At 41.8% G+C, this 26,318-nt stretch overlaps 1 protein-coding gene and 1 long non-coding RNA gene across 2 annotated transcripts; one reads left to right on the top strand and one right to left on the bottom strand.

Moving 5' to 3' along the window:
• The first annotated feature begins 21 nt into the window (after positions 1-21).
• LOC148105862 (protein NLRC3-like) lies at positions 22-10,726 on the top strand. The gene is made up of 7 exons (XM_087838985.1): positions 22-113; positions 226-375; positions 488-601; positions 4,362-4,438; positions 4,555-6,394; positions 7,908-8,084; positions 10,531-10,726. The coding sequence occupies exons 1-7, from the start codon at positions 25-27 to the stop codon at positions 10,724-10,726; spliced, it is 2,643 nt and encodes an 880-aa protein (XP_087695111.1). The 5' UTR covers positions 22-24.
• A 6,848-nt stretch (positions 10,727-17,574) lies between these two features.
• Positions 17,575-18,827, bottom strand: LOC148105861 (uncharacterized). Its single transcript, XR_015718662.1, has 2 exons — positions 18,379-18,827; positions 17,575-17,817 (listed from the first exon to the last, which is right to left on the bottom strand). It is a non-coding gene; the product is annotated as an uncharacterized LOC148105861 (long non-coding RNA).
• Between the last annotated feature and the right edge of the window lie 7,491 nt (positions 18,828-26,318).

Below are 26,318 nucleotides of genomic sequence, written 5' to 3'. Positions count from 1 at the left end.
GTGAGCTGATGTGAATTGAGCAGCATGGATCAGTGTGAGGACAGAGAGGAGGGAGTCCCTCCCTCTAAAAGCACTCTGTGTGGGGAACATGAGAGCCAGACCAAAGCTCAGAGGTGAGATGACCATCTCTAACTGTCCATGACTCTTCTCCATGTCACAGCTCAGCACTCACATCACTGCTCCATCATTATTCACACTCATACCTCTGTGTGTGTTGTTTTAAAGCCCAGAGCTGTGGGGCGTACCAGGCTCAGCTGAACATAACCCTAAAACTAATCCAGAACCTGGACCTGAACCCAGCTGTGTTTCCTTAAAGAGCAACAAGTCGAAGGGTATTGGTGTAAACTTTAACAAAAGACTGTTATGTGACAAAGAGTAAGTACATTATTTTTATGAGTTTCAGATTGTTCATCATGTCTTTAATTTAATATTTCCAGTTTTTCCTTCCTATCTCATGAAGCTGTTACATTTATTGTTTTTCTTTTAGGATCAATAAGAGGCCAGAATCTCCTGGACCTGAACCCAGCTGTGTTTCCTTAAAGAGCAACGAGTCGAAGGATTTTTATATAAACTTTAAAGGATGTTCTTCTGCTGCTGAGAGGTAATGTGTGTCTAGATGTTGTTCCTGACTCTGTATTTATGAATAAATCCTCATGTTTAATATCAGCTCAGCTCTTTTTCACACACATTTTTATGTTGGTATGTGAAGCGGTGTGTGTTGGAGTGTTTCCACAAACACAGCAGTCAGAGTGGAAAGAGTGGATGTTGTAGGAGGTGTTTGTGTAGTGAAGAGGCTGAGTGTCTGTAGGACTCCAGCTGCTCCAGCAGGTGTCTCCTTTGTGCTTTGCTTCAAACACAGTGTAGGGAGGAGCTTCCACTCAGGTGTTTCAGGTGTTGCTGGATGGAGGAGGACAAATAGTTTTTCCCTTCAGTGACACTTCAGCAGCTCAATGTTCTGGGGAGATGTTTGTCTTTATGAAGGTTTATGGATTATTGTTCTTACTTTGGTTAAACTGAGCAATACATTTTCCATCTAACATTTAAAGTAAATTTCCAGGTGAAAAAAAAGATCTGCAGCTGCAGCCTCTGTATTGTATGATGCTGCAGAATGCTGTGGTAGTTGTTTGGTTCCGGGTGCCTCTCACTCTGTACAAGGTCGAAGTCTTTTCTTCACAGCTGAAACTGAGACTTACTATGATCATTATTAAGCTGCGATTGAAGCTGTTGTCCTGTGAGCCGCCTACCACGCAAGCTGTTAAGTCTCAGAAACTTGTTCTCTGATTCAGTTGTGTCTTTGGGTCTGCCAGATCTCTTCCTGTCACAGTTTGTTTCTGAGCCTTTGATGGTGAAGGCCCAACAGAGGCTCAGTCAAACTGGCGATAGCTGTGTCCCAATTCAGGGGCTGCACACTTCGGAGTACCCAGCCTATGTAAGGCCGGGTACTCTGAAGAGCGAGAAGGGCAGAAGTCTGAGACTTGCAAAATGATCTAACTTCCATCGCACTGCTCAGGTTGCCTAGCAACCTTGACACTAACAGCTAGAAACATTTCATACAGAATTATTTGACAGAAATGAAGGAAAAAAATGTTTTTTTATCAGATGTTTTGATTTGTTGAGTATCTGAGGCTGAGACCAAGGGACTGTAAAAACATGATTGTTGGGCTATATTTCTGTATCCAACTTTATTTTTAAGGTTAGCTAGTACAGAGCTTTCCAAAGTTTGGGGCCCGCCCTCTGGGGGGACGCAGAGCCATTGCAGGGGGGGAGGGGGGGGGGGGTATGAAAAGGAAAAGCAAAAAGAAAGCATGCTTGGATGCTGCTGGCATAATTGACAGGTTTTTGACGGGGCTTCCACACAAACGCAAAGCAGGAGATGAAGCATCCAAACCAACTTCATTCTAAGCCAAAGACTAGAAAATATGGTGAAGCATATCTTCCCTTTGGCTTCACCTGCACAAGTGCAGAGGTAGGTCTCCCTGCAGAATTAGTTTTCCCTTCGTCGGGAGCAGCGCTGGGCTGTTCAAATCACGGACAAACAGTATCCCACATTCTTGATTTTTATTTCACAAACACTTGTTGTAATGACTAACTATTCCTGACATTTTGGAGATGTTAGCTCTTTAAACAGTAAAGTTACAGTGGGATACAAATAATATCAGGCTGATCCTGCCACGATTTGTTCCCCCTGTCTAAATCATGGACAAACATTGTCCCATAGTTGTTTATGTTTTTAAACCCATTTTGCACAGAGAGGCATTTTTTGAAAAATGTATTTATAGCAATGTTGAATATTATTACACAGGAAAAACTACACGTAAAATAATCACACCGTGACGCCTCTGCCTTTCTAAATAGAGGGACAGTAACTGTGTGTGTATATGTAAGCGTGTAAAACCTGAAGATAGAGACACAATACTGTTAATCTGACTATCTGCCATTCTGCAATTCCTCTCATGTAAAAAATATCGTGGTGTACAGTGTAACGTGAAAAAAGGCACATACCTTTGACATTCCGTGACAAACTCTGTATTCCTCGTCCAGACGTCAACGCAAAAAAGGAGTTTTAAAAAATCTCAGTGTTCGGTGATTCAAAACGCCGTTTACGTGGACGAAATAGCTGCGTTTTCAAAAATACCCGTGTAGGTGTGGACGTAGCATAAAAGAAATATTTTCTTACTACCTGTAATTTATTGCAGATTACTTGTATTTGCTTAATTGTTTACTAAATGTTTGAGGTGTGAAATAAACCGCAATGGAGCAAAATATGGGTGTGTGTGGTTGGAGGATGTGTTCGTGCGTGTGTGTGCGTCAAAGGTCAGGGAGTAAAAGTGTGTTTTAAAGGAGGTTTAAAAGCAGTGAGTGAAGGAGCCTGTTGAGGTAAATCGTTCCATAACTGATCAAATTCAGTTGGTGGACCTCTGTGTGAAATCAAGCATCTGGTTCACAGAGAGGATAACCCTCAAATGGGCTGTACAACATTATATAGTGAGACAAAAACAGAGATTATCGTAGCCATCCCTCTCTCACATGGACGTGGCAGTCTTGCTGTCTGCTGCGAATCCTCCCCGTACCTCCGTGACCTCGTCTGGTATCTGCTCCCTCCTCTGTAAGAGACAGTAAAGGAAAACACGTCTCTGCCTAGTCTTGAAAATCTAATGTTATCATCCATTGTTCTTCTAGGGCCTCTTCTTCTCGTGGCCTCAGCTAACTGCTAATATTTAAATGGCTAACATTAACATGTGTGCCAGCCAGGTTAACATTTATGATGAACTATGATTGATTAACTGATGTTGAAACTGGAGCTTTACTGACCTCTAAAATTCCTCCTAAAGTGTTATTCAGTGTTGTGACAGTCAGCTGCTTCAGCTGCTGCTGGGATGGGCTGTGGCAAAGAGAACAGAGAAAATCCAAATCAGAGTTTTTCTCTGAATTAAAAGCAAGGAAACAACAATATATTCTACATGGTGAAACTGATGGTTTATGGTGTTTGGGTCTGTTTTTCTGTATTTATGCAGATAAAGTGTAAACTCAGATGAATTATACCATCAAATGTTAAAGGAAAATATCAGGATGAGTGTCTGTGAGCTGAGAAGGACGTGAAGCGAGCAGTTTATCCCAGAGCTGAAGCTGCTCTGTGTGCAGAGATGAGCTCAGATTCCTGCTGTGATTGATCAACAGTCACAGAAATGTAGACTTGTAGTTATTACTGCAGTGTGGTCACAGCAGATACTGATAAACATGTATTATGAGGATGGATGATCAAGTTTCTCACTCTCTCCTTTAAATCTCAGTTTTTTTCTTCTTCACAGTTTATCTGTTAATTTATTAATGAATAACACTGAAAGAGTTTCTGTTATATTTCCCCTTGAACATCACCTTATTGGGGCGGCATTAGGAAATAGCCCCCTCCAAAGAATGAATAAATGAATGATGATAATAATAAAATGATTAAAAAGCAGAGCTCAGAGTGGTAGAATGGTCAAACATGGATCCACGGGTGGTTCAACTGCATTTGGTGACGTGACTAAAGCAAATCTTTCAAATAATCCCACCATCAACGGGATGTTGTCTCCTTTACTACGGTTACTTTACTTGGTCACCGTGTGAATTTCTTTGAAATGAACCAAATTCTTTTATTTGTTGGTTGTTGCATATTTAACCTCTACAGTCAGGAAAGGAGGAGATGAGGCCTCAACAATGTTGGGTTGTAGCTGTGGTTCAGGTTAGAGTGAGTGTCCATGGAATAAATGTCTGTGAACTGGAAACATGACTGTGTTCAAACTTTTTTTTCCTTTTTATAATGAGTCTAATCAAAGGTGTACAGAAGTATCTCCACTTTGACTTTTCTGTGTCACCATCAGAGCTTCTGCACAGTGTGAAGAAAGATCCAGAACCAGAGCTGGACTGCAGACAGCCAGTCAGAGCAGCTGTGTACAAAGTAAGACTGAACATCTGTCTGCTGATGGACTCATTTCTGAAAACTGGACTTCTTGTGTTGTTCAGAGAATGAAGAGTTTTCTTTCTCTTTAGTCTCATTGTTTTTCTTTCTTTCAGCAGATGTTGTTCTGCAGGAGGTTTTAGATGAACATAAGATCAGTCTGAGGAGGAGATGTGAACGTGTGACTGAAGGAAGTGATGAAACAGGAAGTAGAACCCTCCTCAACAGGATCTACACTGAGCTCTACATCACAGAGGGACAGAGTGAAGAGGTTCATACCCAACATGAGGTGAGGCAGCTGGAGACAGCTTCCAAGATGGACGCCCTCCATGACGCTCCAATCAGGTGCCAGGACATCTTTAAAGCCTTACCTGACCGACAGAGACCCATCAGAGTGGTTCTGACCAACGGGGTGGCTGGTGTTGGAAAAACCTTCTCAGTGCAGAAGTTCACTCTGGACTGGGCAGAGGGCTTGGAGAACCAACATGTCAGTGTGGTGGTTCTGCTTTCATTCAGGGAGCTGAACCTGATCAGAGATGAGCAGTACAGTCTTCTGGAGCTGCTCCATGTTTTCCATCCAACATTACAGAAGGTCACAGCAGAGAAGCTGGCTGTCTCTCAGCTTTTGTTCATCTTTGACGGCCTGGATGAAAGCAGACTTTCATTGGATTTCACCAACAGGAAGCTGCTGTCTAATGTCACACAGAAGTCATCAGTCAGCCAGCTGCTGACAAACCTCATCCAGGGGAATCTGCTTCCCTCGGCTCTCGTCTGGATAACTTCCCGACCTGCAGCAGCCAATCAGATCCCGCCTACATGTGTTGACAGGCTAACAGAAGTACGAGGCTTCACTGATGCCCAGAAGGAGGAGTACTTCAGGAGGAGATTCAGTGATGAAGAGCTGTCCAGCAGAATCATCTCCCACATGAAGACATCCAGGAGCCTCCACATCATGTGTAGTATCCCAGTCTTCTGCTGGATCACTGCTACAGTTCTGGAGCACATGTTGACTACAGAGCAGAGAGGAGAGCTGCCCAAGACCTTGACTGACATGTACTCACACTTCCTGCTGGTTCAGACAAAGAGGAAGAAGAACAAGTACCATAAGGGACATGAGACGAGTCCACAGGAGCTGATGGAGGCTGACAGGGAAGTCCTTCTGAAGCTGGGGAGGCTGGCGTTTGAACATCTGGAGAAAGGAAACATCATGTTCTACCAAGAAGACCTGGAGCAGTGTGGTCTGGATGTGACAGAGGCCTCGGTGTACTCGGGAGTTTGTACAGAGATCTTCAAAAGAGAGTGTGTGATCTTCCAGAAACCAGTCTACTGCTTTGTTCATCTGAGCATTCAGGAGTTTCTGGCTGCAGTCTACATGTTCCACTGTCACACCAACAGGAAGAAAGAGGTGGTAGAAGGTTTTCTAGGGAAATTCCGAGAAGAATACAAAAACAGATTTTTTTTTAAGAACATGTTCAAGTCTTATAGCTTCCCACCACTGGATGTCTTTTTGACTAAAGTCATGGAGAATTCCCTCCAGAGTAAAAATGGCCACCTGGACCTGTTTGTTCGCTTCCTTCATGGCCTCTGTCTGAAGTCCAACCAGAGACTCTTAGTAGGTCTGCTGGGTCAGACAAGGAACAGTCCAGGAACGATCCAGAGAGTCATCAACAACCTGAAGAAGATGAACAGTGATGAAATCTCTCCTGACAGAAGCATCAACATCTTCCACTGTCTGATGGAGATGAACGACCTCTCATTATTTCAGAAGATCCAAGAGTTCCTGAAGTCAGAGAACAGATCAAAGAAGAAACTCTCTGAGATCCAGTGCTCAGCTCTTGCCTTCATGCTGCAGATGTCAGAGGAGGTTCTGGATGAGTTGGACCTGCAGAAGTACAAAACATCAGAGCGGGGACGACAGAGACTGATTCCAGCTGTGAGGAACTGCAGAAAGGCTCGGTGAGTCCAGATGTGATCATTAACATCATTGATCAGTGTAGGTTAGTAGTTTAATTTTGAAAATAAAATCAGATTGTAACCACAAAGTGTTTGTGTCCGTACGCTGCAACCTTCCACACCATTCCTTTATTGTACAGACTCAGCAGCAGCTCCATGGATCCCAAATCCAAGAGTGGAGAACAGATTTGAAGTGTGTCACATCCATGCAGTCACAGCTGTTTCCACCATGTTTCCACTGATATTAATCCTGTTCAATGACACGTTTCATATCAGTGAATATGTTCTTTAGGACGTCCACTGACATGTTTAAGTGTCCTGCTGGAAATCACTCAAATCATCCATGAAATCCATGAAAAATCCTTTTAGTGTTTCTAACTTCACCTTCTGTCCTCTCTCTCTCTCCATCCTCCTCACTGCTTCTTTCACTGATAATCACACAAACATCGTATTCAGCTACAAAATAACACAATAATATCATCTGATGATCATTATTAGAAGAGCAGGATCCATATTTGATATCAGAGTAACACACTGCTTGGTTATGTGCAGTCATCATCAGTGACTGTGGGTGAAACAGAAGCTCTCTGATTGGTTGCTGACCTTGGTCACCTGTCCACTCTCACCTGTTCGTGTTTGCTCTCTCTTTGCTGTCTCCATCCTCTCTCTCCTTTCTCTCCCTCTCTGTCTTTGTACCGTCACTCAGGTCCAATGGAAACAGTGACATTTACAAACCAATCAAAGACAAACTGATCCATGTCAGGTTATAACAATATTCAAAGTGAATACAGGCTGCTGCTGGACACAGACAGGTAACATCATTTTGACCTGCTGTCACCTGGATCTGGACTCATAAACACTGAAGCCCTGAACAGGAATACAAATCATTTTCTGCCAACTAGCGACACACCAGCAGATAATGGCTCAGAAAGCTAAAATGAGCCAATCATTTCTGTGTTTAGTTCCCCTGAAATCAGATCTGATATCAGCAGCTCTGAGTTCATTCATCATTATTGTCCAGTGATGAGATTTCTGCTCCGTTTGGTAACAGTCAGCAGGTTTTTCCTGCGTGTGGACGTGAACAGTGGTACCTGACAGCAGGTAGCAAACAGAGATCATCTTTCCAGCTGGAACTCTTCACTGAGCTGAACTCATTCAAAATGTTCTGGAGTCAAAACAGGAAACAGTCCAAATGTGTGTCTTCACTCTGACTCTGGATCAGATCTCAGTGACAGACTGTGGACATTATGGAAGCCTAAATGTGACACCATCTTCCTCCTTCATCTGCAGATTAAAGCCAAACAAAGATTCTCATTAAAAGTCTGCAGGTCTGAGAGAGACTCAATTGTTGTGTCATGTCAAACACAGTAAGAGGAGCTGAAGCACAGATGTGAAGAGCAGATGTTCATCAGATTATGACCTCACTCTGTTTTGTCTTCATATACTTTCAGTCTGTGTTTATAATGCAGATTTTCTGCTTTTATAATAACACATTTTATATTTTCTATCATCACAGACTGACTGACTGTGGACTCTCAGAGTCTCACTGTGAAGTTGTGGCCTCAGCTCTGAAGTCCAACCCCTGCCATCTGACAGAGCTGGACATGAGTAAAAACTACAAGCTGCAGGATTCAGGTGTGAAGCTTCTGTATGCTGGACTGGAGAGTCCAAACTGTCGACTGGAGACTCTGAGGTGAGTTCACTGACTGCAGCTGTTGTTGTTTTTCTATATTTCAGGTCTTTGATTGATGTTTGAAACTTTCTTTAGTTCCTAAATGTTCAGGATGTGTCTGAAGACAAATGTGAAGAAGTTTGAGTGCTTTCAGAAATGTTGTGTCTTTCCAAACGACTGAACAACAGTTTTTCCTTTTGGCTCCAAACAGAAGTGACAGACTTGAGCAGGGTTCATTTAAAGGCTGACAGAAGTGGAGTGGTGACGGGGAGATGTTTGACAGGACAGTGTTTCAGCCTCCACAGGTTCATGTTGTGCTCCATCAGTCAGTGAAGATGAAGTCAGTGCTGATGAGGCTGTAGAGTGTGTGAGGGATGTGAATGAGGATGATGAAGATCTGATGATAGCAGGTAAAAACAGGCTGCAGAGACTTTGAGCCATACAGGGCACACAGTGTGTGTACAGAACAGCTGAAATCATTATGGAGGCCTCACTGGAATATGGAAGCATCACAGTACAGCTTCAGTGAAGCTTTAAAGTCTCTGATATGAGATGAGAAATGAAGCAGCCAGAGCTTTTTCATGAGTGGAAATCCACTGTGACTGTGAGCTGCTGCTACAGCCTCCAGATTAGCCAGCAGCTCATCCTACTCAACATTTTCTCACCAACTTTAATGGAAGTGTGATGTTTTCAGCTGGAGGGATGGTCAGGGTGGCCTCCCTCTCCTCTTCTTCTCCTCTTCCTCTTTCATTTGTAAAGCCACTTCTGCTGCTTTCATTCATTTGGAAGTCCTGTAGCTGAGTTTGGGAGAGACTAACAGCCTCGGCAGCAGAGGGGAGAAAGGCTGTAACACCACCACTTTACTCTGTTCTACCTGTCACATCATTTTATCAGGAAACAAATATGCAGGATAATCTGGCCCAGGATGAGGCCAAACTGACATGGGATGAAATGTCTGTCACATAATTGATCTTAGTGTAGTTTCATTTCTGCACAATTTAAAAACAACCAAAACTTCTTTCTGTCTTTTCTTTGTTATACTGTAGACTTTCTTTGATACTGTGTCCAAAAGGAGCAGCTTTTACTTTGAAGGGGAGGCGTCTCTGTTTCCTCTCCAGGTTGGATGATGGATGCAAATTAGTAGCTGTGTCCCAAAACGTCAGCTGCATCCTCCAGATGCCGCATTTGAAGGCCAATTACATCACAGCCAGGCGACGAAGGCTGTCCATATTCGTCGACTCCTTCAAATGCGGCCGACAAATGCGTCCCTCATTTCCTCAAATTTGAAGGATGGGTCGGGTGTGTCCATCGTTGCCCAACATATCCCAGAATTCATAGCACGGCCCAGCCAAATTTCAGCTGTCAACAATTAGAAATGTCTGCTTGGTTTATCAAGACATCGCATATTTGCAAAAGTGTGCCGACGTTTTCGGAGACGTCTGCCACCCACCCGCTCGATAGCAAGCCGGGGGGTTCAATGGTCACTCCAGTCGGCGAGAGCAACGGACTCCCGACTTCATCGTTTTCAGACCCCGGCTCTTTCGCTACTCAGGTTAAACATGATATATAAGTCACTCGGATAACTTAAGAATGTAATTGTTTGCCTTTTTTTGGTGTTGTATTTGTTCCGGAGTAAATCGGTTTGGCTGAGATCAAAGTTATTAGATTAAATAAAACTTTATTAATCCATCGGGTGGGTTCCTCCGGGATTTTCACACAGCTGAATAAACGTTAAACAGAAAACTGATTAAACAGAAGTGTGAGACGGTCGAGAATTTATGCCAGAGTGCTGTTATATTTTAGATAGCAAGGAGCAGACGGCCGAGTTTATTAAACTCCACCAAGACAACGGTGACACAAATCTGAAGGTTAGACCGTCCCATTTCACAGCCTCGCAATTCCAGCCTTTTCGGTCTGTGAAGGACGTAGACCGCAAAGGCTAGGTCGTCCGAAGGATGCAACCGACGTTTTGGGACAAAGCTAGTGTGTGATGTTCTTTCAGTGTTGCACTTTGTCCCTGAGCACTGGTCTCACAGCCAGCAGCACATAGAGATCAGTGTTGTTAGTCCAGGTCAGAAGATGACTTGTTGGAATGAAAATGAGCTTGTAGTTTGTCTGCTTTAATAATGTGACTGGAAAAAGGTGTTGGACTTCAAATATGTCCATTTCTTTCACACTTCACCTTTAAAAGTGAAGCCTTGTGGTTCCTGGAAGGAAAAACACGACTTTTTCAAGTCTTTTTCCTGTTTTTATGATAAATGTATGACTTTAATGTGAAACATTCAGAGTTTTTTCTCTTGTTGTGTTTGTTTGAAGCTGCTTCCTGTTGGCTTCAGCTGTTTGGAGTTTCCATTTTCTAAACTTCTACATTCTGAACCTTCTTCAGCTCTGAACAGATGATGAAACACTGAATGATTTCAAGCTCACACTTTGTCTAATAAACTTACATCTTTCATTCTTTATACAGATTGTGGGACTGTGGTTTGTCAAAGATCAGCTGTGATTATCTGGCAGCAGCACTGAAGTCCAACCCCTCCCATCTGAGACGGCTGGAGCTGAGCTCCAACTACAACCTGCAGGATTCAGGAGTGAAGCATCTGTGTGGTTTCCTGGAGAGTCCAGGATGTGGACTTGAAACTCTGAGGTCAGTCAGCATGTTTTAGTTGTGCTGAGATGAATATGATGTGAAAGTTGTGCTGACACTAAACTGCAGACATCAGGCTGATATTATACTGATCCACACTGAGGATCTTCATGGTAAAGTCTGTTTTCTTCTTCTCTGGTTTAGTCCATTGACTGCAGCAGAACAATGTTCACATTTCAAACAGTGATACTCAACGTATGGCCCGCGGCCCACACGCGGCCTGCCCACCTTTCCTGATTCAGAGAGAGGGGACCCTGATTAACTGTGTAGTGTTCTTCCTCACAGTTCTAAGTATCAGACACAACAATGAATAATCCACAGCTGACTGTCTTTAGCAGGTCAAAGGTCACGGCACACAGTAGACAGTGGGAAATATTATAATTCTGATCATTTATCAGCACATATCCATATGTATAAAAACAAAGCTGACACTGTGAGACTTGATCAGAGGTGTGATCATCACAGCAGAGGCCTTTGTGTCAAAGTCACTGAGGATCAAACAGAAACACATGAAGCAGATTTTCCTGTTCTGGCTTTTTATAGCAGATAACCTTCAAAATATTCTGCAGTCCATCAAAAACTGAAGCAAACCATGAATCAACATGTGAACATGACCTGATGCTGCTGAAGTGAAGCAAAGTTACAGAGGTTTGATTACAGACACAGCTGAGAGTTTGTAATCTGTCATCATTTTAAAAGGTTTCAATTTCTTCAGTATTGAACAGCAGAAATGAGGCTTTGTTTTCGGAGGCCGACAGCAGTGAACACAACAGCAGACTGGTGCGTAATAAGCAGTGAATAATGCAGAAAACAGATTTTTGAAGCTAAACTGTTCTTGAAGTACACTGAGAGAGAGAGAGCTGTGCAGGAAGTAAACGTCAAAGTCAGAGAGAATTCATGATGATGTTCATCAAACGTAAAGCGTAGTTTGGATCTTCTTTTGCTGCTGGTTCAGTCAGTTTTGGTTGGAGACATATGAAACCTGCAGCTTCAGGATCTGTGAGCTGTCCACTTTCAGCCCCGACGGCGTGTCCGTGTACGTGCCGTGGAGTGAACGATCCACGCTCTGTGTTTCCATCTTTTTGTGTTTAGCTGCTCTCATTTACTGTTTTATCTGTTTGGTTGTTGTTGAAATACTTTTGGGAGCTTTAACCTGAGATTCTGGCAAAATACATTTATATTAAAAATCGATTCAGGATTGAATGAATCAACATCGCTTTATTCAAATTAAAACCATTTAAATAGGAAAATCCATTTTTTTTACACCCGCCTCTAATGCTGGGTAATGTCAGCTGGTCCATGTGCAGCTGGCTGTGAGGCTCAGGGAGCGTCTACAAAGTGCAACACTGAAAGAACATCATCCATAAATATTGAGTAATAACTGGACTCTCATACAGCGAGACTCAAATGCCTTTAAACATCATCTTATCCTGCTGATCCAAGTCCAACACTGAGTTTGTAAAAAAGATTTTTATTTTTTTTATTAAACCTTTATTTTACCAGGAAGATCCCATTGAGATTAAAAACCTCTTTTTCAAGGGAGACCTGGCCAAGATAGGCAGCAGCAAGTGTCTCACAGTTACAGAAATTACTCAAATACAGGCAGCAACAACACAGGTGCAACAATAAGTGAAAGAATACAAATAAAATAAAATTCAGTAAATTTCAAATAAAAATAAAAAGTCAGTTAAAATGACAATCAATCTAATTGAAACAGTTACATGTCATGGACTTGGCCTCAAGGATTCGTAGTTTAGATTTAAAAGCACTTAATGAAATTAATTCAGTCATTTTCCATTCCTTCTGCAGTTTGTTCCAAGCCGAGGGTGCTAAATGGACAAAAACTCTTTTACCATGTTCAGTTCGGGCAAATGTAACAGAAAGCAACAAGTAACCATTCGGATGAAGAGAATACCGACCAGCATGTTTCATTGCTAGCAGGGAACATATATAAGAAGGCAGCAACCCAAGTATCGCCTTATATATAAAACTGTATAAATGAGAGTTCCTCCGACTTACCAAAGCAGGCCATCCTACCTGAGAGTATAACTCACAGTGGTGAGTCTGAAATTTACGGTTAGTGATGAACCTCAGAGAAGCACGATACACAATATCAACCATTCGAAGACATTGAGCAGAACCATTCATATATAGAATATCACCATAATCCAGCACAGGCAAGAATGTTGCAGCAACAAGCCGCTTCTTTGAATTAAAAGAGAAACACAACTTATTTTGAAAATAAAATCTCAGTTTTAACTTCAGATTTTTTACAACATTCTCTACATGTGGTTTGAAGGTGAGCGAGTCATCAATTAAGATTCCCCGATATTTATAGGTGTGAACCAACTCTATTTTATTACCTTCAAGAGTGGTTACTGATGGGATTATTTGGGCCAATTTCCTTGATTTAGAAAACAGCATGAGCTTTGTTTTGTCTGCGCTGAGAACAAGTTTAAGCTGAAGTAATGAGTGCTGGACAGCAGAACAGGCTTTCTGCAAGGAGTCAATGGCTTGGACAAGAGTTGAACCACAGCTGTAAATAACTGCATCATCTGCATAGAAGTGCAAGTTTGCATCTGGCACATTTAGACTAAGATTGTTTACGTAAATGATAAATAGAAGGGGACCTAATACTGAACCCTGTGGCACTCCGTTGTGCACTGTAACAAAGTCAGAACATAGACCGTCAGATTTAATGCACTGAGTCCTGTTACTGAGGTAGTTTGAGAACCATGCCACTGCTCTCTCAGAGAGTCCTGACTGGAAGAGTCTAAGTTTTAAAATACAATGATCAACAGTATCAAATGCTTTTGACAAATCAATAAAAAGGGATGCACAGTGTTGTTTTTTATCAAGTGCAATAGTAATATCATTTACCACTCTAATTGCAGCTGTGATAGTACTGTGATTCTTCCTAAAGCCTGATTGATATTCAGATAAAATGGCATTGGTGTGTAAAAACTCCTTTAACTGCTCGCACACAAGAGAACTCTGGCCAGCACAGATAGATTAGATATTGGTCTGTAATTAGTTAACACTGCTGGGTCGCGCCCTTTTAATAGAGGAACAACAAAAGCTGATTTCCATACTGAGGGAATTTTATTCGTATCCAGTGTGAGGTTGAAAAGTGTTGTGAGAGGCTCTGCCACAAAATCAGCTGCCAGTTTCAAGAAGTAAGGATCTAGTAAGTCTGCCCCTGGAGATTTTCTAGGATCTAACAGTTTAAGAGCTTTACAGACCTCCTGCACAGAGAAAGGAACAAAGTTAAATGGCTGACCAGTGTACACCGGAAGGTTTGTGCCGGATTTTACAGAGACTGGGTTCAGAGAGTCAAACAAAGAGCCAGAAGATATAAAGTGCTTGTTAAAGCAATTCATCATCTCCTTCCTATCACAAACAGGAACAGAATCCTTAAAAATATAGGTGGGTAGTGTGTGGGAGCTTTTACTCACTTAAAGAGACTTAATGATTTTCCAGAACGTCTGTGGATTATTTAGGTTCTCAGTGGTGACAGACAGATAACAGATAAAAACATGTTTGTCAATAGTTTTGTTTGGTTTCTGAGGAAAATGATTCAATAATTTGCTGCTAATACACAACATTTCATCATATTTCCTCATAACCCTCTTTTGTCTGACCATTTGATCCCATTTGAATTTGCAATAAAGGATCCACAGAGTTTGCTGACAATAATGACAGTAGATGTTTGTGTGAAAGTGCTGGAAGCATATTAGTGTGTGATGTTCTTTCAGTGTTGCACTTTGTAGACGCTCCCTGAGCACTAGTGTAGCCCAGATGAAAAAAACAACACATTTACACCAATGATAGAGAAGAAAGAGTATTTATTCTCTTTATTTTAACTGTCCACACAAACAAAACGTCATATTTCCTATGACCATTGAATGCACCTCTCAGTTCACCCCAAGTGAGGGCAACTAGCTCAGCAACCAATCAGAGCCTACCCAGGCCGCATTGACCCTGTCAGCCAGGAAGTGAGGTGTAGGTGCATGGGGTTCCCGGGTTTTTCTCATCTCAGCAAGAGGAGTGGAGGCATCTGATACTCAAACCGAGAAATCCACGGACAAAAGAGAGGGAAAAACTCTGAATTGAGAGGAAAGAAAGCCAGCATACTTACCTGCTGGAAGTCCGGAGTTGAGTGGCTGGATGAAGGAGAGAAGCAACGTCGGTAAGACAAGTGTTACGGTGTGTTCACACCGAACGCGATGGACGCGAATAGAGCGTCAGGTTTACATGTAAAGTCAATGGAAAAGCGCGATGATGCGCGATTGTGGGTCCCGCGAAAATTCGGAAGCAGATTTGCGTCGCGAAAACGCCAAAACGCGTGAAACGCGCGTCAGTGTAGCGCGTCTGGCGCGTTTGACTCGCGAATAAAACCACGCGCGTGAGTTTTTGTGTTGCATTTTGTGCATACGCGCGTTTCGCGTCTACCGCTCGAGTTGGAAAAAGCTGAACTCCAGCGTCAAATCGCGCCGCGACAACCAATCAGGAGCCTGGTGACGTGGCTCTGACCTAGGTCAAAGGGGCAGATCCAGCCAAAGCCCTTCATTCTTCATTCAGTATGGAGGAAAAGCTAATCAGAGCCGTGGCTAATCACCCGGAGCTATATGATGCTAGCTACTACTTCTACCGAGACAGGAATAAAAAGGACCTAGCTTGGAGACACATAAGTGAGGAGATCGAGCAACCTGGTAAGTTCATTCCTCCTTCTTTTTAATTTTCAGACTGACCCGATGTACCCGCGCAAAAGCTAGCAAGCCCGCCTACTGTCCCGCTATTTTCCCACTGATGTACAAATACCTTTCCGCTAACAAGATAATGCGTTTATTCAGAGGACATCTGCAGGAGAAAGTGGAAGAGCCTCAGGGACACTTATAATAAGGAGAAGAAGACAGAGAAGGAGAAGGGGAGTGGGTCTGCAGCAGGATCGGGGAGAAAATGGAAGTTCTTCACGGTCATGGGGTTTCTGGACCCCTTCCTCACCCCGCGGGAGACTAGCGGTAATATGGTGCGGACCGTGGAGAACTTCTCCCCCGAGGACCAGGGACAGCCCGAAGAGGCAGCAGGGGAGTGTCAGTCAGAAGGTATGTTTACATTGAGTTAATGTAGGCAGTTAATTTATGCGTGTTGTCATACAGGAACATATTTTGTTTATTAATAAACAGTATACAGTAGTCCCGCTGTTCATCCGTCACTGCCTCGCCTTTTCGCTGATTTTTTTTATTGCACCGTACAGCTTTCAACGATGCGCATTGCATTCTGCAGCCCAAATGACAAATCTCCTCCGTGTCGTGTCTCCTGCGCTTGCCAAACTTATCATGTTTGGTTTTGATAACCATCACGTCCAATAGAAAAAAACAGCACAAAAACACTGAAACTATGACCCTCATTCGGAAATACACACCTGCACCGGGAGCAAAAAAGGCGCACAAAAGTGGCGCCGCAGAGGGAGAAAAAGCGCGGCATAATACTTTTACGTTTTAAAATCGACAAAGGTTTTCACTTTGAGAATCAACTTGTGAGAACTGTGACTACTGTTCATGTGCTGCAATAAATGAGAGACCACTGTATATAATAATAAGTATATAATAATATAATATTCTCTATGACTGTTGTTTTCAACCTGTTAACATCTAATATTGTCTTCATAGAGTCAAGTAATCATGCAGCAGAGTCCTCAACTGTCTCTTCTCCTGGCTCTCCAGTCCCTGGTCCCTCAGCTCCTGCTGCTGCACCCACAGGTATGAACATCAAGCACTGACAGCTTTTTACTTGCTTGAATTCCCTTGTGATCACCTTTACTAAATATCTACAACCAATCTGTTTATATCCTGTTTTTTTCAATTTTGAAAATGAAAATCTAGTAGCAGCCTTCTCATTACTTTGTGTTGTTTTGTGCTGTGTTTTACAGGCCCACAGAGGAGGACAGCTCGAAGGCGGGCGAGGGACGGGTCCCAGGACGGTCCATCGGCGGTGGAGCTGGCCATCCTGGAGTCCCTAAAGAGGCCACGCCCGTCTCCAACAGAACATTTCCTCCTCGGCCTTGTTCCTGTTCTGGAGAGCATGCCGCCTCAGACACGAGAATTCGTGAAATTTCAAATTTATAAATTAGCTTTTGAAAACAGCACAGCTGTGTTAAATTTGGAAACATTGGACCCTAATGATCAGTAGTTTTCTGATGAGGCAGCAGGCTCTCCAGGGCAGAAACAATGTTCTTATTTTTCTCCTCCTCCTCCCTGAGGCTCTTCCACTCCAAGCTGGGTCCTTTTTATTCCTGTCTCTCTGTAAATAGTTAAATTTCATATATTTATGATAAATGTTTTTGTTAATGAATTTATATTTTTTCAAATAAACATTTATAATGACAAATGTCTCTGTTCTACTACACAGCAAATATTGGCACCCGACTTGACACAAGTAGAATTTATTTCATATTATACTAATGACAAAACATACTAATACAGTGGGATGCAAAAGTTTGGGCAACATTGTGAAAAGTAATTATTTTCCTGTACAAATTATTGGTTGTCACAATAAAAATTGTCAGTTAAATATATCATATAGGAGACACACACAGTGATATTTGAGAAGTGAAATGCAGTTTACAGAAAGTGTGCAATAACTGTTTAAATCAAGCAGGTGCATAAATTTGCGACACAAAAAAAGAGAAATGAAATAAATATTTAGTGTATATCAATGTGTGTGTCTCCTATATGATATATGTAAGTGACATTTTTCATTGTAACAGCGATTCATACAGGAAAATAATGACTTTTAATAAGGTTGCCCAAACTTTTCCACCACACTGTATATAGGAACATAGTGAAGACAAGTTACTTAAGAGAGTAAAAAGAGGTTAGTTTATTTTGGAGTAGAGCTCCATTTATTAAGAAAAAATTAAAAGGACAGGAACACTCTTTAGAGGTTTGTGGGTGGCTCTTAAAAGAGCCGTTGTGGGGAAGTCACTCGGACTTCAAACAGGCTACTCCTTTGGTTGCCAAGACACAGCTCCCTCCACCGAGAAGTGAGCCATGAACTTCTCCCTCACCAGGACAGCCTCTCTGGAGGAGTTGTTTGCTGGCAAGGAACCTGGACAAAATTGTTTAAAATGAGTATTATGTGTACTGCAGTTACAAAATACATTATTGAAATTCCAAAATTACAAATTGCAAAACATAAATCTTACATAAAACCTTTTGTAATTATAAGGATAATTACATGATATATATTAGATATAATCTAAAACAGTCTGCGGGGATTATATACAAATATTCAACTATCCCAGAATTAAACCAGGTCTAAATAAAAAGGAGTGAGTATCACTACAAAGGTTAACTCAGTGGTCCTAATGCTACAGTTTGATATCAGCAAACACCGAGCGCATACTACATTGATATGACACCACAGCCATGCTATCATTCAAACACTGATAACAGCATAAATCGAATTAAATCGGGACTTGATGAGACCTTCTGAGTATCACTAGAAATATTATAAACAGTCGTCTCCGTACCACAGTTTGCTATCAGTAAACACCGAGCATTCACTGTTAGCATAGCATATCCATGTTAGCAGTGTATAAATGGATGGTTTAGCATGTATTAGCACAGGTATCAATAAAGGACTACCGTATTAAATACTTTTACTAACCTCAGGCAGATGGACAGGCGCTCTGCAGGTGGGATTGAGCGCCTGTAATTGGTGTCTAGGCGGGCGATTCTGGGACCGACCCGGGGAAGCAGGTCCTCAAACTGGCCGAGTGAAAGACAGTGATGTCGCTGGAATCGGCCGTCATCCAGGCGCAGCTCCTGGAGCAAATGGTGAAACTCACCAAACTGCTCATGCCTCTGGAGGACCTGATGGACCCAGGTACGGCGAGGGCGTCTTTTACGCCGCTGCTCTGCTCTCCACAGTACATAGAGAAGGGAGACTCTCTCTTCAAGCGCTAACTCGACAGCTGCCATCTTGCAAAGATACCGGTCTGGCACAACTTCCTCCCACATCCCTCCCACATTTCCGGTTCACGCGCGTCAAAATATGATATTTTGACGCGCGATGGATTTTTCTTGGACACGCGTTGAGGCGCGAATGTGCACGCGTCAAATTAGGGGCGTTTGGGGCGTTTTTGTTCGCGTCCATCGCGTTCGGTGTGAACACACCGTTATTCCGAAGGAAAAAAAGTTGTAGAGACTTACCTTCATGATCACGCTAATGCTAGCTCGGTGTCTCACAGGCTAACCACTCACCTTTCATCCGGAGAGCTGCTGCAATTCCGACACCAGTGTGTGTTGGGCTTTTGTGAAACAGCGCAACGGTGAGCAACATGTTCTTAGCCGCTCTAAAGCTAATTTTTGTCAGTTCACTGTGAGTTTAAAGTAACCTAGAGGGTAATTTTTAGTGCATCTCTCTCTCACGAATAGGCCTATAGTGTGGAGAAATTAAGCACACTGCTTTAATGCCTCTGAACTGAACTCACATGTATATTTTGTTGCTTATTTGCACATAGTTCTGAATTTGTTATGGTGTATTGTATTTTGAATGTCAATGGTTACTTACCATAAGTATTGTTTAATTAATGTTTACATGAATAGAGACATATTTGAGCAACTTAGATGTTTAGTTCTCATATTTGATATACTTGAAAATTGAATGTTGTACAACAGAACAGTGAGATTTGATAAGATTTAAGATGTTGATGCAATGAATATGAGGTTGATGCAATATTTTGATTTTACATTTTAACCTTAAACAATGCATCTGAAACAGACTGATTAGAATGTACATTTTATGACCTGCATTATAGGTCAGGTTTTTTGGAGAGGACAGAAAAGTCCAAGGACCAGGACGATATTCCAGTTGTGATAGATGGCGAGTCAACCACTTTGAGGACGATCTACCCCAAAGAAGATACACACCCAGACTCATACATTCCAGTTACACTCACAAGGACCTTTGAAGTTGGCTATCGCCAGCTTAACTCTAAATTCTTAAAGGGCCCCAACAAGTACTTTTATTTTGTTTGAGTGTGCACACTATTTATTTTATTTTATTTTTTACTTTATCTGTACAAATTGGACAAATATCTGTTATACCTTGTAACAATACAAGAGTGGCTACTCAAAAGTTAACATTGTGTCCAGGTCATTATTGCTGCTCAATACTTTGGCTCCATACGAATTTGGTGTCTTCTGATTCTGGCAAGGGTCTTATTACGAGCCCAAGTAATTATTGTGCTGTAATTCACCTTTATACTTTAAAGTTGGTTACATTAATCTCACAGCCAGCTGCACATAGAGACCAGTGTTGTTAGTCCAGGTCAGAAGATGACTTGTTGGAATGAAAATGAGCTTGTAGTTTGTCTGCTTTAATAATGTGACTGGAAAAAGGTGTTGGACTTCAAATATGTCCATTTCTTTCACACTTCACCTTTAAAAGTGAAGCCTTGTGGTTTTGTGGAGATTAGAAAATTATTTTACTGTTACTATTCATAACCATTATCATTACTATTGCATTACTTATCATTTATCATTATCATTTCATCAAAGCATTTATTGAAGCTGTTGATGTTACATTAAAGTCTGTATTTCAGGTGTTAGCATAATTACATAATAATCTTTCATTGCAGGTGCAACTGTAATCATGTTATCCATATTGCATTTTTGTGCTAATTAAAGCGTTGAAGCTCGGTCAGTTAATTGATGGTCGGAAGTTTCGGTCGGAAGCTTCGGGCGGCGCGACGTCCGGCCGATCTATTGAGTAAAGTGGCCAAGAGCTATGGAAGAATTGCATATATGCTTATTTTATATATATATATATATATATACACACACACTACATATAACCTGTAAACAGAACACAGGCCTGTGTGTTCAGCAGCCTGCTGCATTGGAGTTTGCCTGGTAACAAATGACTCAGAATAAGTCAGGAAGTATACTTCTAAAATGTCTTTGTTTGTCGAGTGAGGTCATGCACGGAGGTCAAGACACACATAGGCTGCCTGTACACACATACACAGTATATAGACTTGTTTTGCTCGAAAACGGCATGTTCTACCTGCATGAGTGACAGTTTCCACAGATAAGTGAAGTGCAGTAAATGAAATAACAGGAAGCATCTGGCGTCTGTTGGGGATTACTGGAACTGATGCATGTTATCTATCTGCTTGGACGCACAAGGGGCGTTATATTGCCTGATACCCTGATGTTGTAAATACGACTACTCGTTTATTGTTCTGGGAGATCGATGCTGATTGTATGCCAGAGCTCATCTTCCCCACACGCGTATGTTTAAATAAAATCATTGTTTTGACGCACAATGGACCTGCAGTCGTTTGTCTCTCACCTCAAACACGAATCAGGACAGTTTCTGGAAGGACAAACACGACTTTTTCAAGTCTGTTTCCTGTTTTTATGATAAATGTACGACTTTAACGTGAAACATTCAGAGATTTTTCTCTTGTTGTGTTTGTTTGAAGCTGCTTCCTGTTGGCTTCAGCTGTTTGGAGTTTCCATTTTCTAAACTTCTACATTCTGAACCTTCTTCAGCTCTGAACAGATGATGAAACACTGAATGATTTCAAGCTCACACTTTGTCTAATAAACTTACATCTTTCATTCTTTATACAGATTGAGGGGCTGTGGTTTGTCAGAGATCAGCTGTGATTATCTGGCAGCAGCGCTGAAGTCCAACCCCTCCCATCTGAGAGAGCTGGACCTGAGCTCCAACAACAAGCTGCAGGATTCAGGAGTGAAGCATCTGTGTGGTTTCCTGGAGAGTCCAGGATGTGGACTTGAAACTCTGAGGTCAGTCAGCATGTTTTAGTTGTGCTGAGATGAATATGATGTGAAAGTTGTGCTGACACTAAACTGCAGACATCAGGCTGATATTATACTGATCCACACTGAGGATCTTCATGGTAAAGTCTGTTTTCTTCTTCTCTGGTTTAGTCCATTGACTGCAGCAGAACAATGTTCACATTTCAAACAGTGATACTCAACATATGGCCCACGGCCCACACGCGGCCTGCCCACCTTTCCTGATTCAGAGAGAGGGGACCCTGATTAACTGTGTAGTTTTCTTCCTCACAGTTCTAAGTATCAGACACAACAATGAATAATCCACAGCTGACTGTCTTTAGCAGGTCAAAGGTCACGGCACACAGTAGACAGTGGGAAATATTATAATTCTGATCATTTATCAGCACATATCCATATGTATAAAAACAAAGCTGACACTGTGAGACTTGATCAGAGGTGTGATCATCACAGCAGAGGCCTTTGTGTCAAAGTCACTGAGGATCAAACAGAAACACATGAAGCAGATTTTCCTGTTCTGGCTTTTTATAGCAGATAACCTTCAAAATATTCTGCAGTCCATCAAAAACTGAAGCAAACCATGAATCAACATGTGAACATGACCTGATGCTGCTGAAGTGAAGCAAAGTTACAGAGGTTTGATTACAGACACAGCTGAGAGTTTGTAATCTGTCATCATTTTAAAAGGTTTCAATTTCTTCAGTATTGAACAGCAGAAATGAGGCTTTGTTTTCAGAGGCCGACAGCAGTGAACACAACAGCAGACTGGTGCGTAATAAGCAGTGAATAATGCAGAAAACAGATTTTTGAAGCTAAACTGTTCTTGAAGTACACTGAGAGAGAGAGAGAGATGTGCAGGAAGTAAACGTCAAAGTCAGAGAGAATTCATGACGATGTTCATCAAACGTAAAACGTAGTTTGGATCTTCTTTTGCTGCTGGTTCAGTCAGTTTTGGTTGGAGACAGATGAAACCTGCAGCTTCAGGATCTGTGAGCTGTCCACTTTCAGCCCCGACGGCGTGTCCGTGTCCGTGCCGTCGAGTGAACGATCCACGCTCTGTGTTTCCATCTTTGTGTGTTTAGCTGCTCTCATTTACTGTTTTATCTGTTTGGTTGTTGTTGAAATACTTTTGGGAGCTTTAACCTGAGATTCTGGCAAAATACATTTATATTACAAATCGATTCAGGATTGAATGAATCAACATCGCTTTATTCAAATTAAAACCATTTAAATAGGAAAATCCATTTTATTACACCCGCCTCTAATGCTGGGTAATGTCAGCTGGTCCATGTGCAGCTGGCTGTGAGGCTCAGGGAGCATCTACAAAGTGCAACACTGAAAGAACATCATCCATAAATATTGAGTAATAACTGGACTCTCATACAGCGAGACTCAAATGCCTTTAAACATCAGCTTATCCTGCTGATCCAAGTCCAACACTGAGTTTGTAAAAACATGTTTGTCAATCATTTTGTTTGGTTTCTGAGGAAAATGATTCAATAACTTGCTGCTAATACACAAGATTTCATCATATTTCCTCATAACCCTCTTTTGTCTGACCATTTGATCCCATTTGAATTTGCAATAAAGGATCCACAGAGTTTGGTGACAATAATGACAGTAGATGTTTGTGTGAAAGTGCTGGAAGCAAATTAGTGTGTGATGTTCTTTCAGTGTTGCACTTTGTAGACGCTCCCTGAGCACTGGTCTCACAGCCAGCTGCACATAGAGACCAGTGTTGTTAGTCCAGGTCAGAAGATGACTTGTTGGAATGAAAATGAGCTTGTAGTTTGTCTGCTTTAATAATGTGACTGGAAAAAGGTGTTGGACTTCAAATATGTCCATTTCTTTCACACTTCACCTTTAAAAGTGAAGCCTTGTGGTTCCTGGAAGGAAAAACACGACTTTTTCAAGTCTTTTTCCTGTTTTTATGATAAATGTACGACTTTAATGTGAAACATTCAGAGTTTTTCTCTTGTTGTGTTTGTTTGAAGCTGCTTCCTGTTGGCTTCAGCTGTTTGGAGTTTCCATTTTCTAAACTTCTACATTCTGAACCTTCTTCAGCTCTGAACAGATGATGAAACACTGAATGATTTCAAGCTCACACTTTGTCTAATAAACTTACACCTTTCATTCTTTATACAGATTGGAGAGCTGTGGTTTGTCAGAGATCAGCTGTGATTATCTGGCAGCAGTACTGAAGTCCAACCCCTCCCATCTGAGAGAGCTGGACCTGAGCTACAACGACAACCTGCAGGATTCAGGAGTGAAGCATCTGTGTGGTTTCCTGGAGAGTCCAGGATGTGGACTTGAAACTCTGAGGTCAGTCAGCATGTTTTAGTTGTGCTGAGATGAATATGATGTGAAAGTTGTGCTGACACTAAACTGCAGACATCAGGCTGATATTATACTGATCCACACTGAGGATCTTCATGGTAAAGTCTGTTTTCTTCTTCTCTGGTTTAGTCCATTGACTGCAGCAGAACAATGTTCACATTTCAAACAGTGATACTCAACGTATGGCCCGCGGCCCACACGCGGCCTGCCCACCTTTCCTGATTCAGAGAGAGGGGACCCTGATTAACTGTGTAGTGTTCTTCCTCACAGTTCTAAGTATCAGACACAACAATGAATAATCCACAGCTGACTGTCTTTAGCAGGTCAAAGGTCACGGCACACAGTAGACAGTGGGAAATATTATAATTCTGATCATTTATCAGCACATATCCATATGTATAAAAACAAAGCTGACACTGTGAGACTTGATCAGAGGTGTGATCATCACAGCAGAGGCCTTTGTGTCAAAGTCACTGAGGATCAAACAGAAACACATGAAGCAGATTTTCCTGTTCTGGCTTTTTATAGCAGATAACCTTCAAAATATTCTGCAGTCCATCAAAAACTGAAGCAAACCATGAATCAACATGTGAACATGACCTGATGCTGCTGAAGTGAAGCAAAGTTACAGAGGTTTGATTACAGACACAGCTGAGAGTTTGTAATCTGTCATCATTTTAAAAGGTTTCAATTTCTTCAGTGTTGAACAGCAGAAATGAGGCTTTGTTTTCAGAGGCCGACAGCAGTGAACACAACAGCAGACTGGTGCGTAATAAGCAGTGAATAATGCAGAAAACAGATTTTTGAAGGTAAACTGTTCTTGAAGTACACTGAGAGAGAGAGAGCTGTGCAGGAAGTAAATGTCAAAGTCAGAGAGAATTCATGACGATGTTCATCAAACGTAAAGCGTAGTTTGGATCTTCTTTTGCTGCTGGTTCAGTCAGTTTTGGTTGGAGACAGATGAAACCTGCAGCTTCAGGATCTGTGAGCTGTCCACTTTCAGCCCCGACGGCGTGTCCGTGTCCGTGCCGTCGAGTGAACGATCCACGCTCTGTGTTTCCATCTTTGTGTGTTTAGCTGCACTCATTTACTGTTTTATCTGTTTGCTTGTTGTTGAAATACTTTTGGGAGCTTTAACCTGAGATTCTGGCAAAATACATTTATATTAAAAATCGATTCAGGATTGAATGAATCAACATCGCTTTATTCAAATTAAAACCATTTAAATAGGAAAATCCATTTTATTACACCCGCCTCTAATGCTGGGTAATGTCAGCTGGTCCATGTGCAGCTGGCTGTGAGGCTCAGGGAGCATCTACAAAGTGCAACACTGAAAGAACATCATCCATAAATATTGAGTAATAACTGGACTCTCATACAGCGAGACTCAAATGCCTTTAAACATCAGCTTATCCTGCTGATCCAAGTCCAACGCTGAGTTTGTAAAAACATGTTTGTCAATCATTTTGTTTGGTTTCTGAGGAAAATGATTCAATAACTTGCTGCTAATACACAAGATTTCATCATATTTCCTCATAACCCTCTTTTGTCTGACCATTTGATCCCATTTGAATTTGCAATGAAGGATCCACAGAGTTTGGTGACAATAATGACAGTAGATGTTTGTGTGAAAGTGCTGGCAGCAAATTAGTGTGTGATGTTCTTTCAGTGTTGCACTTTGTAGACGCTCCCTGAGCACTGGTCTCACAGCCAGCTGTACATAGAGACCAGTGTTGTTAGTCCAGGTCAGAAGATGACTTGTTGGAATGAAAATGAGCTTGTAGTTTGTCTGCTTTAATAATGTGACTGGAAAAAGGTGTTGGACTTCAAATATGTCCATTTCTTTCACACTTCACCTTTAAAAGTGAAGCCTTGTGGTTCCTGGAAGGAAAAACACGACTTTTTCAAGTCTTTTTCCTGTTTTTATGATAAATGTACGACTTTAATGTGAAACATTCAGAGTTTTTCCTCTTGTTGTGTTTGTTTGAAGCTGCTTCCTGTTGGCTTCAGCTGTTTGGAGTTTCCATTTTCTAAACTTCTACATTCTGAACCTTCTTCATCTCTGAACAGATGATGAAACACTGAATGATTTCAAGCTCACACTTTGTCTAATAAACTTACATCTTTCATTCTTTATACAGATTGGAGAGCTGTGGTTTGTCAGAGATCAGCTGTGATTTTCTGGCAGCAGCGCTGAAGTCCAACCCCTCCCATCTGAGACAGCTGGAGCTGAGCTACAACGACAACCTGCAGGATTCAGGAGTGAAGCATCTGTGTGGTTTCCTGGAGAGTCCAGGATGTGGACTTGAAATTCTGAGGTCAGTCAGCATGTTTTAGTTGTGCTGAGATGAATATGATGTGAAGGTTTTGCTGACACTAAACTGCAGACATCAGGCTGATATTATACTGATCCACGCTGAGGATCTTCATGGTAAAGTC

The sequence above is a fragment of the Neolamprologus brichardi genome, chromosome 3, assembly GCF_056152115.1.
Source record: "Neolamprologus brichardi isolate AB-2024 chromosome 3, ASM5615211v1, whole genome shotgun sequence".
Lineage (NCBI taxonomy): Eukaryota > Metazoa > Chordata > Actinopteri > Cichliformes > Cichlidae > Neolamprologus > Neolamprologus brichardi.
This window is presented reverse-complemented; position numbering and strand designations above follow the sequence as displayed.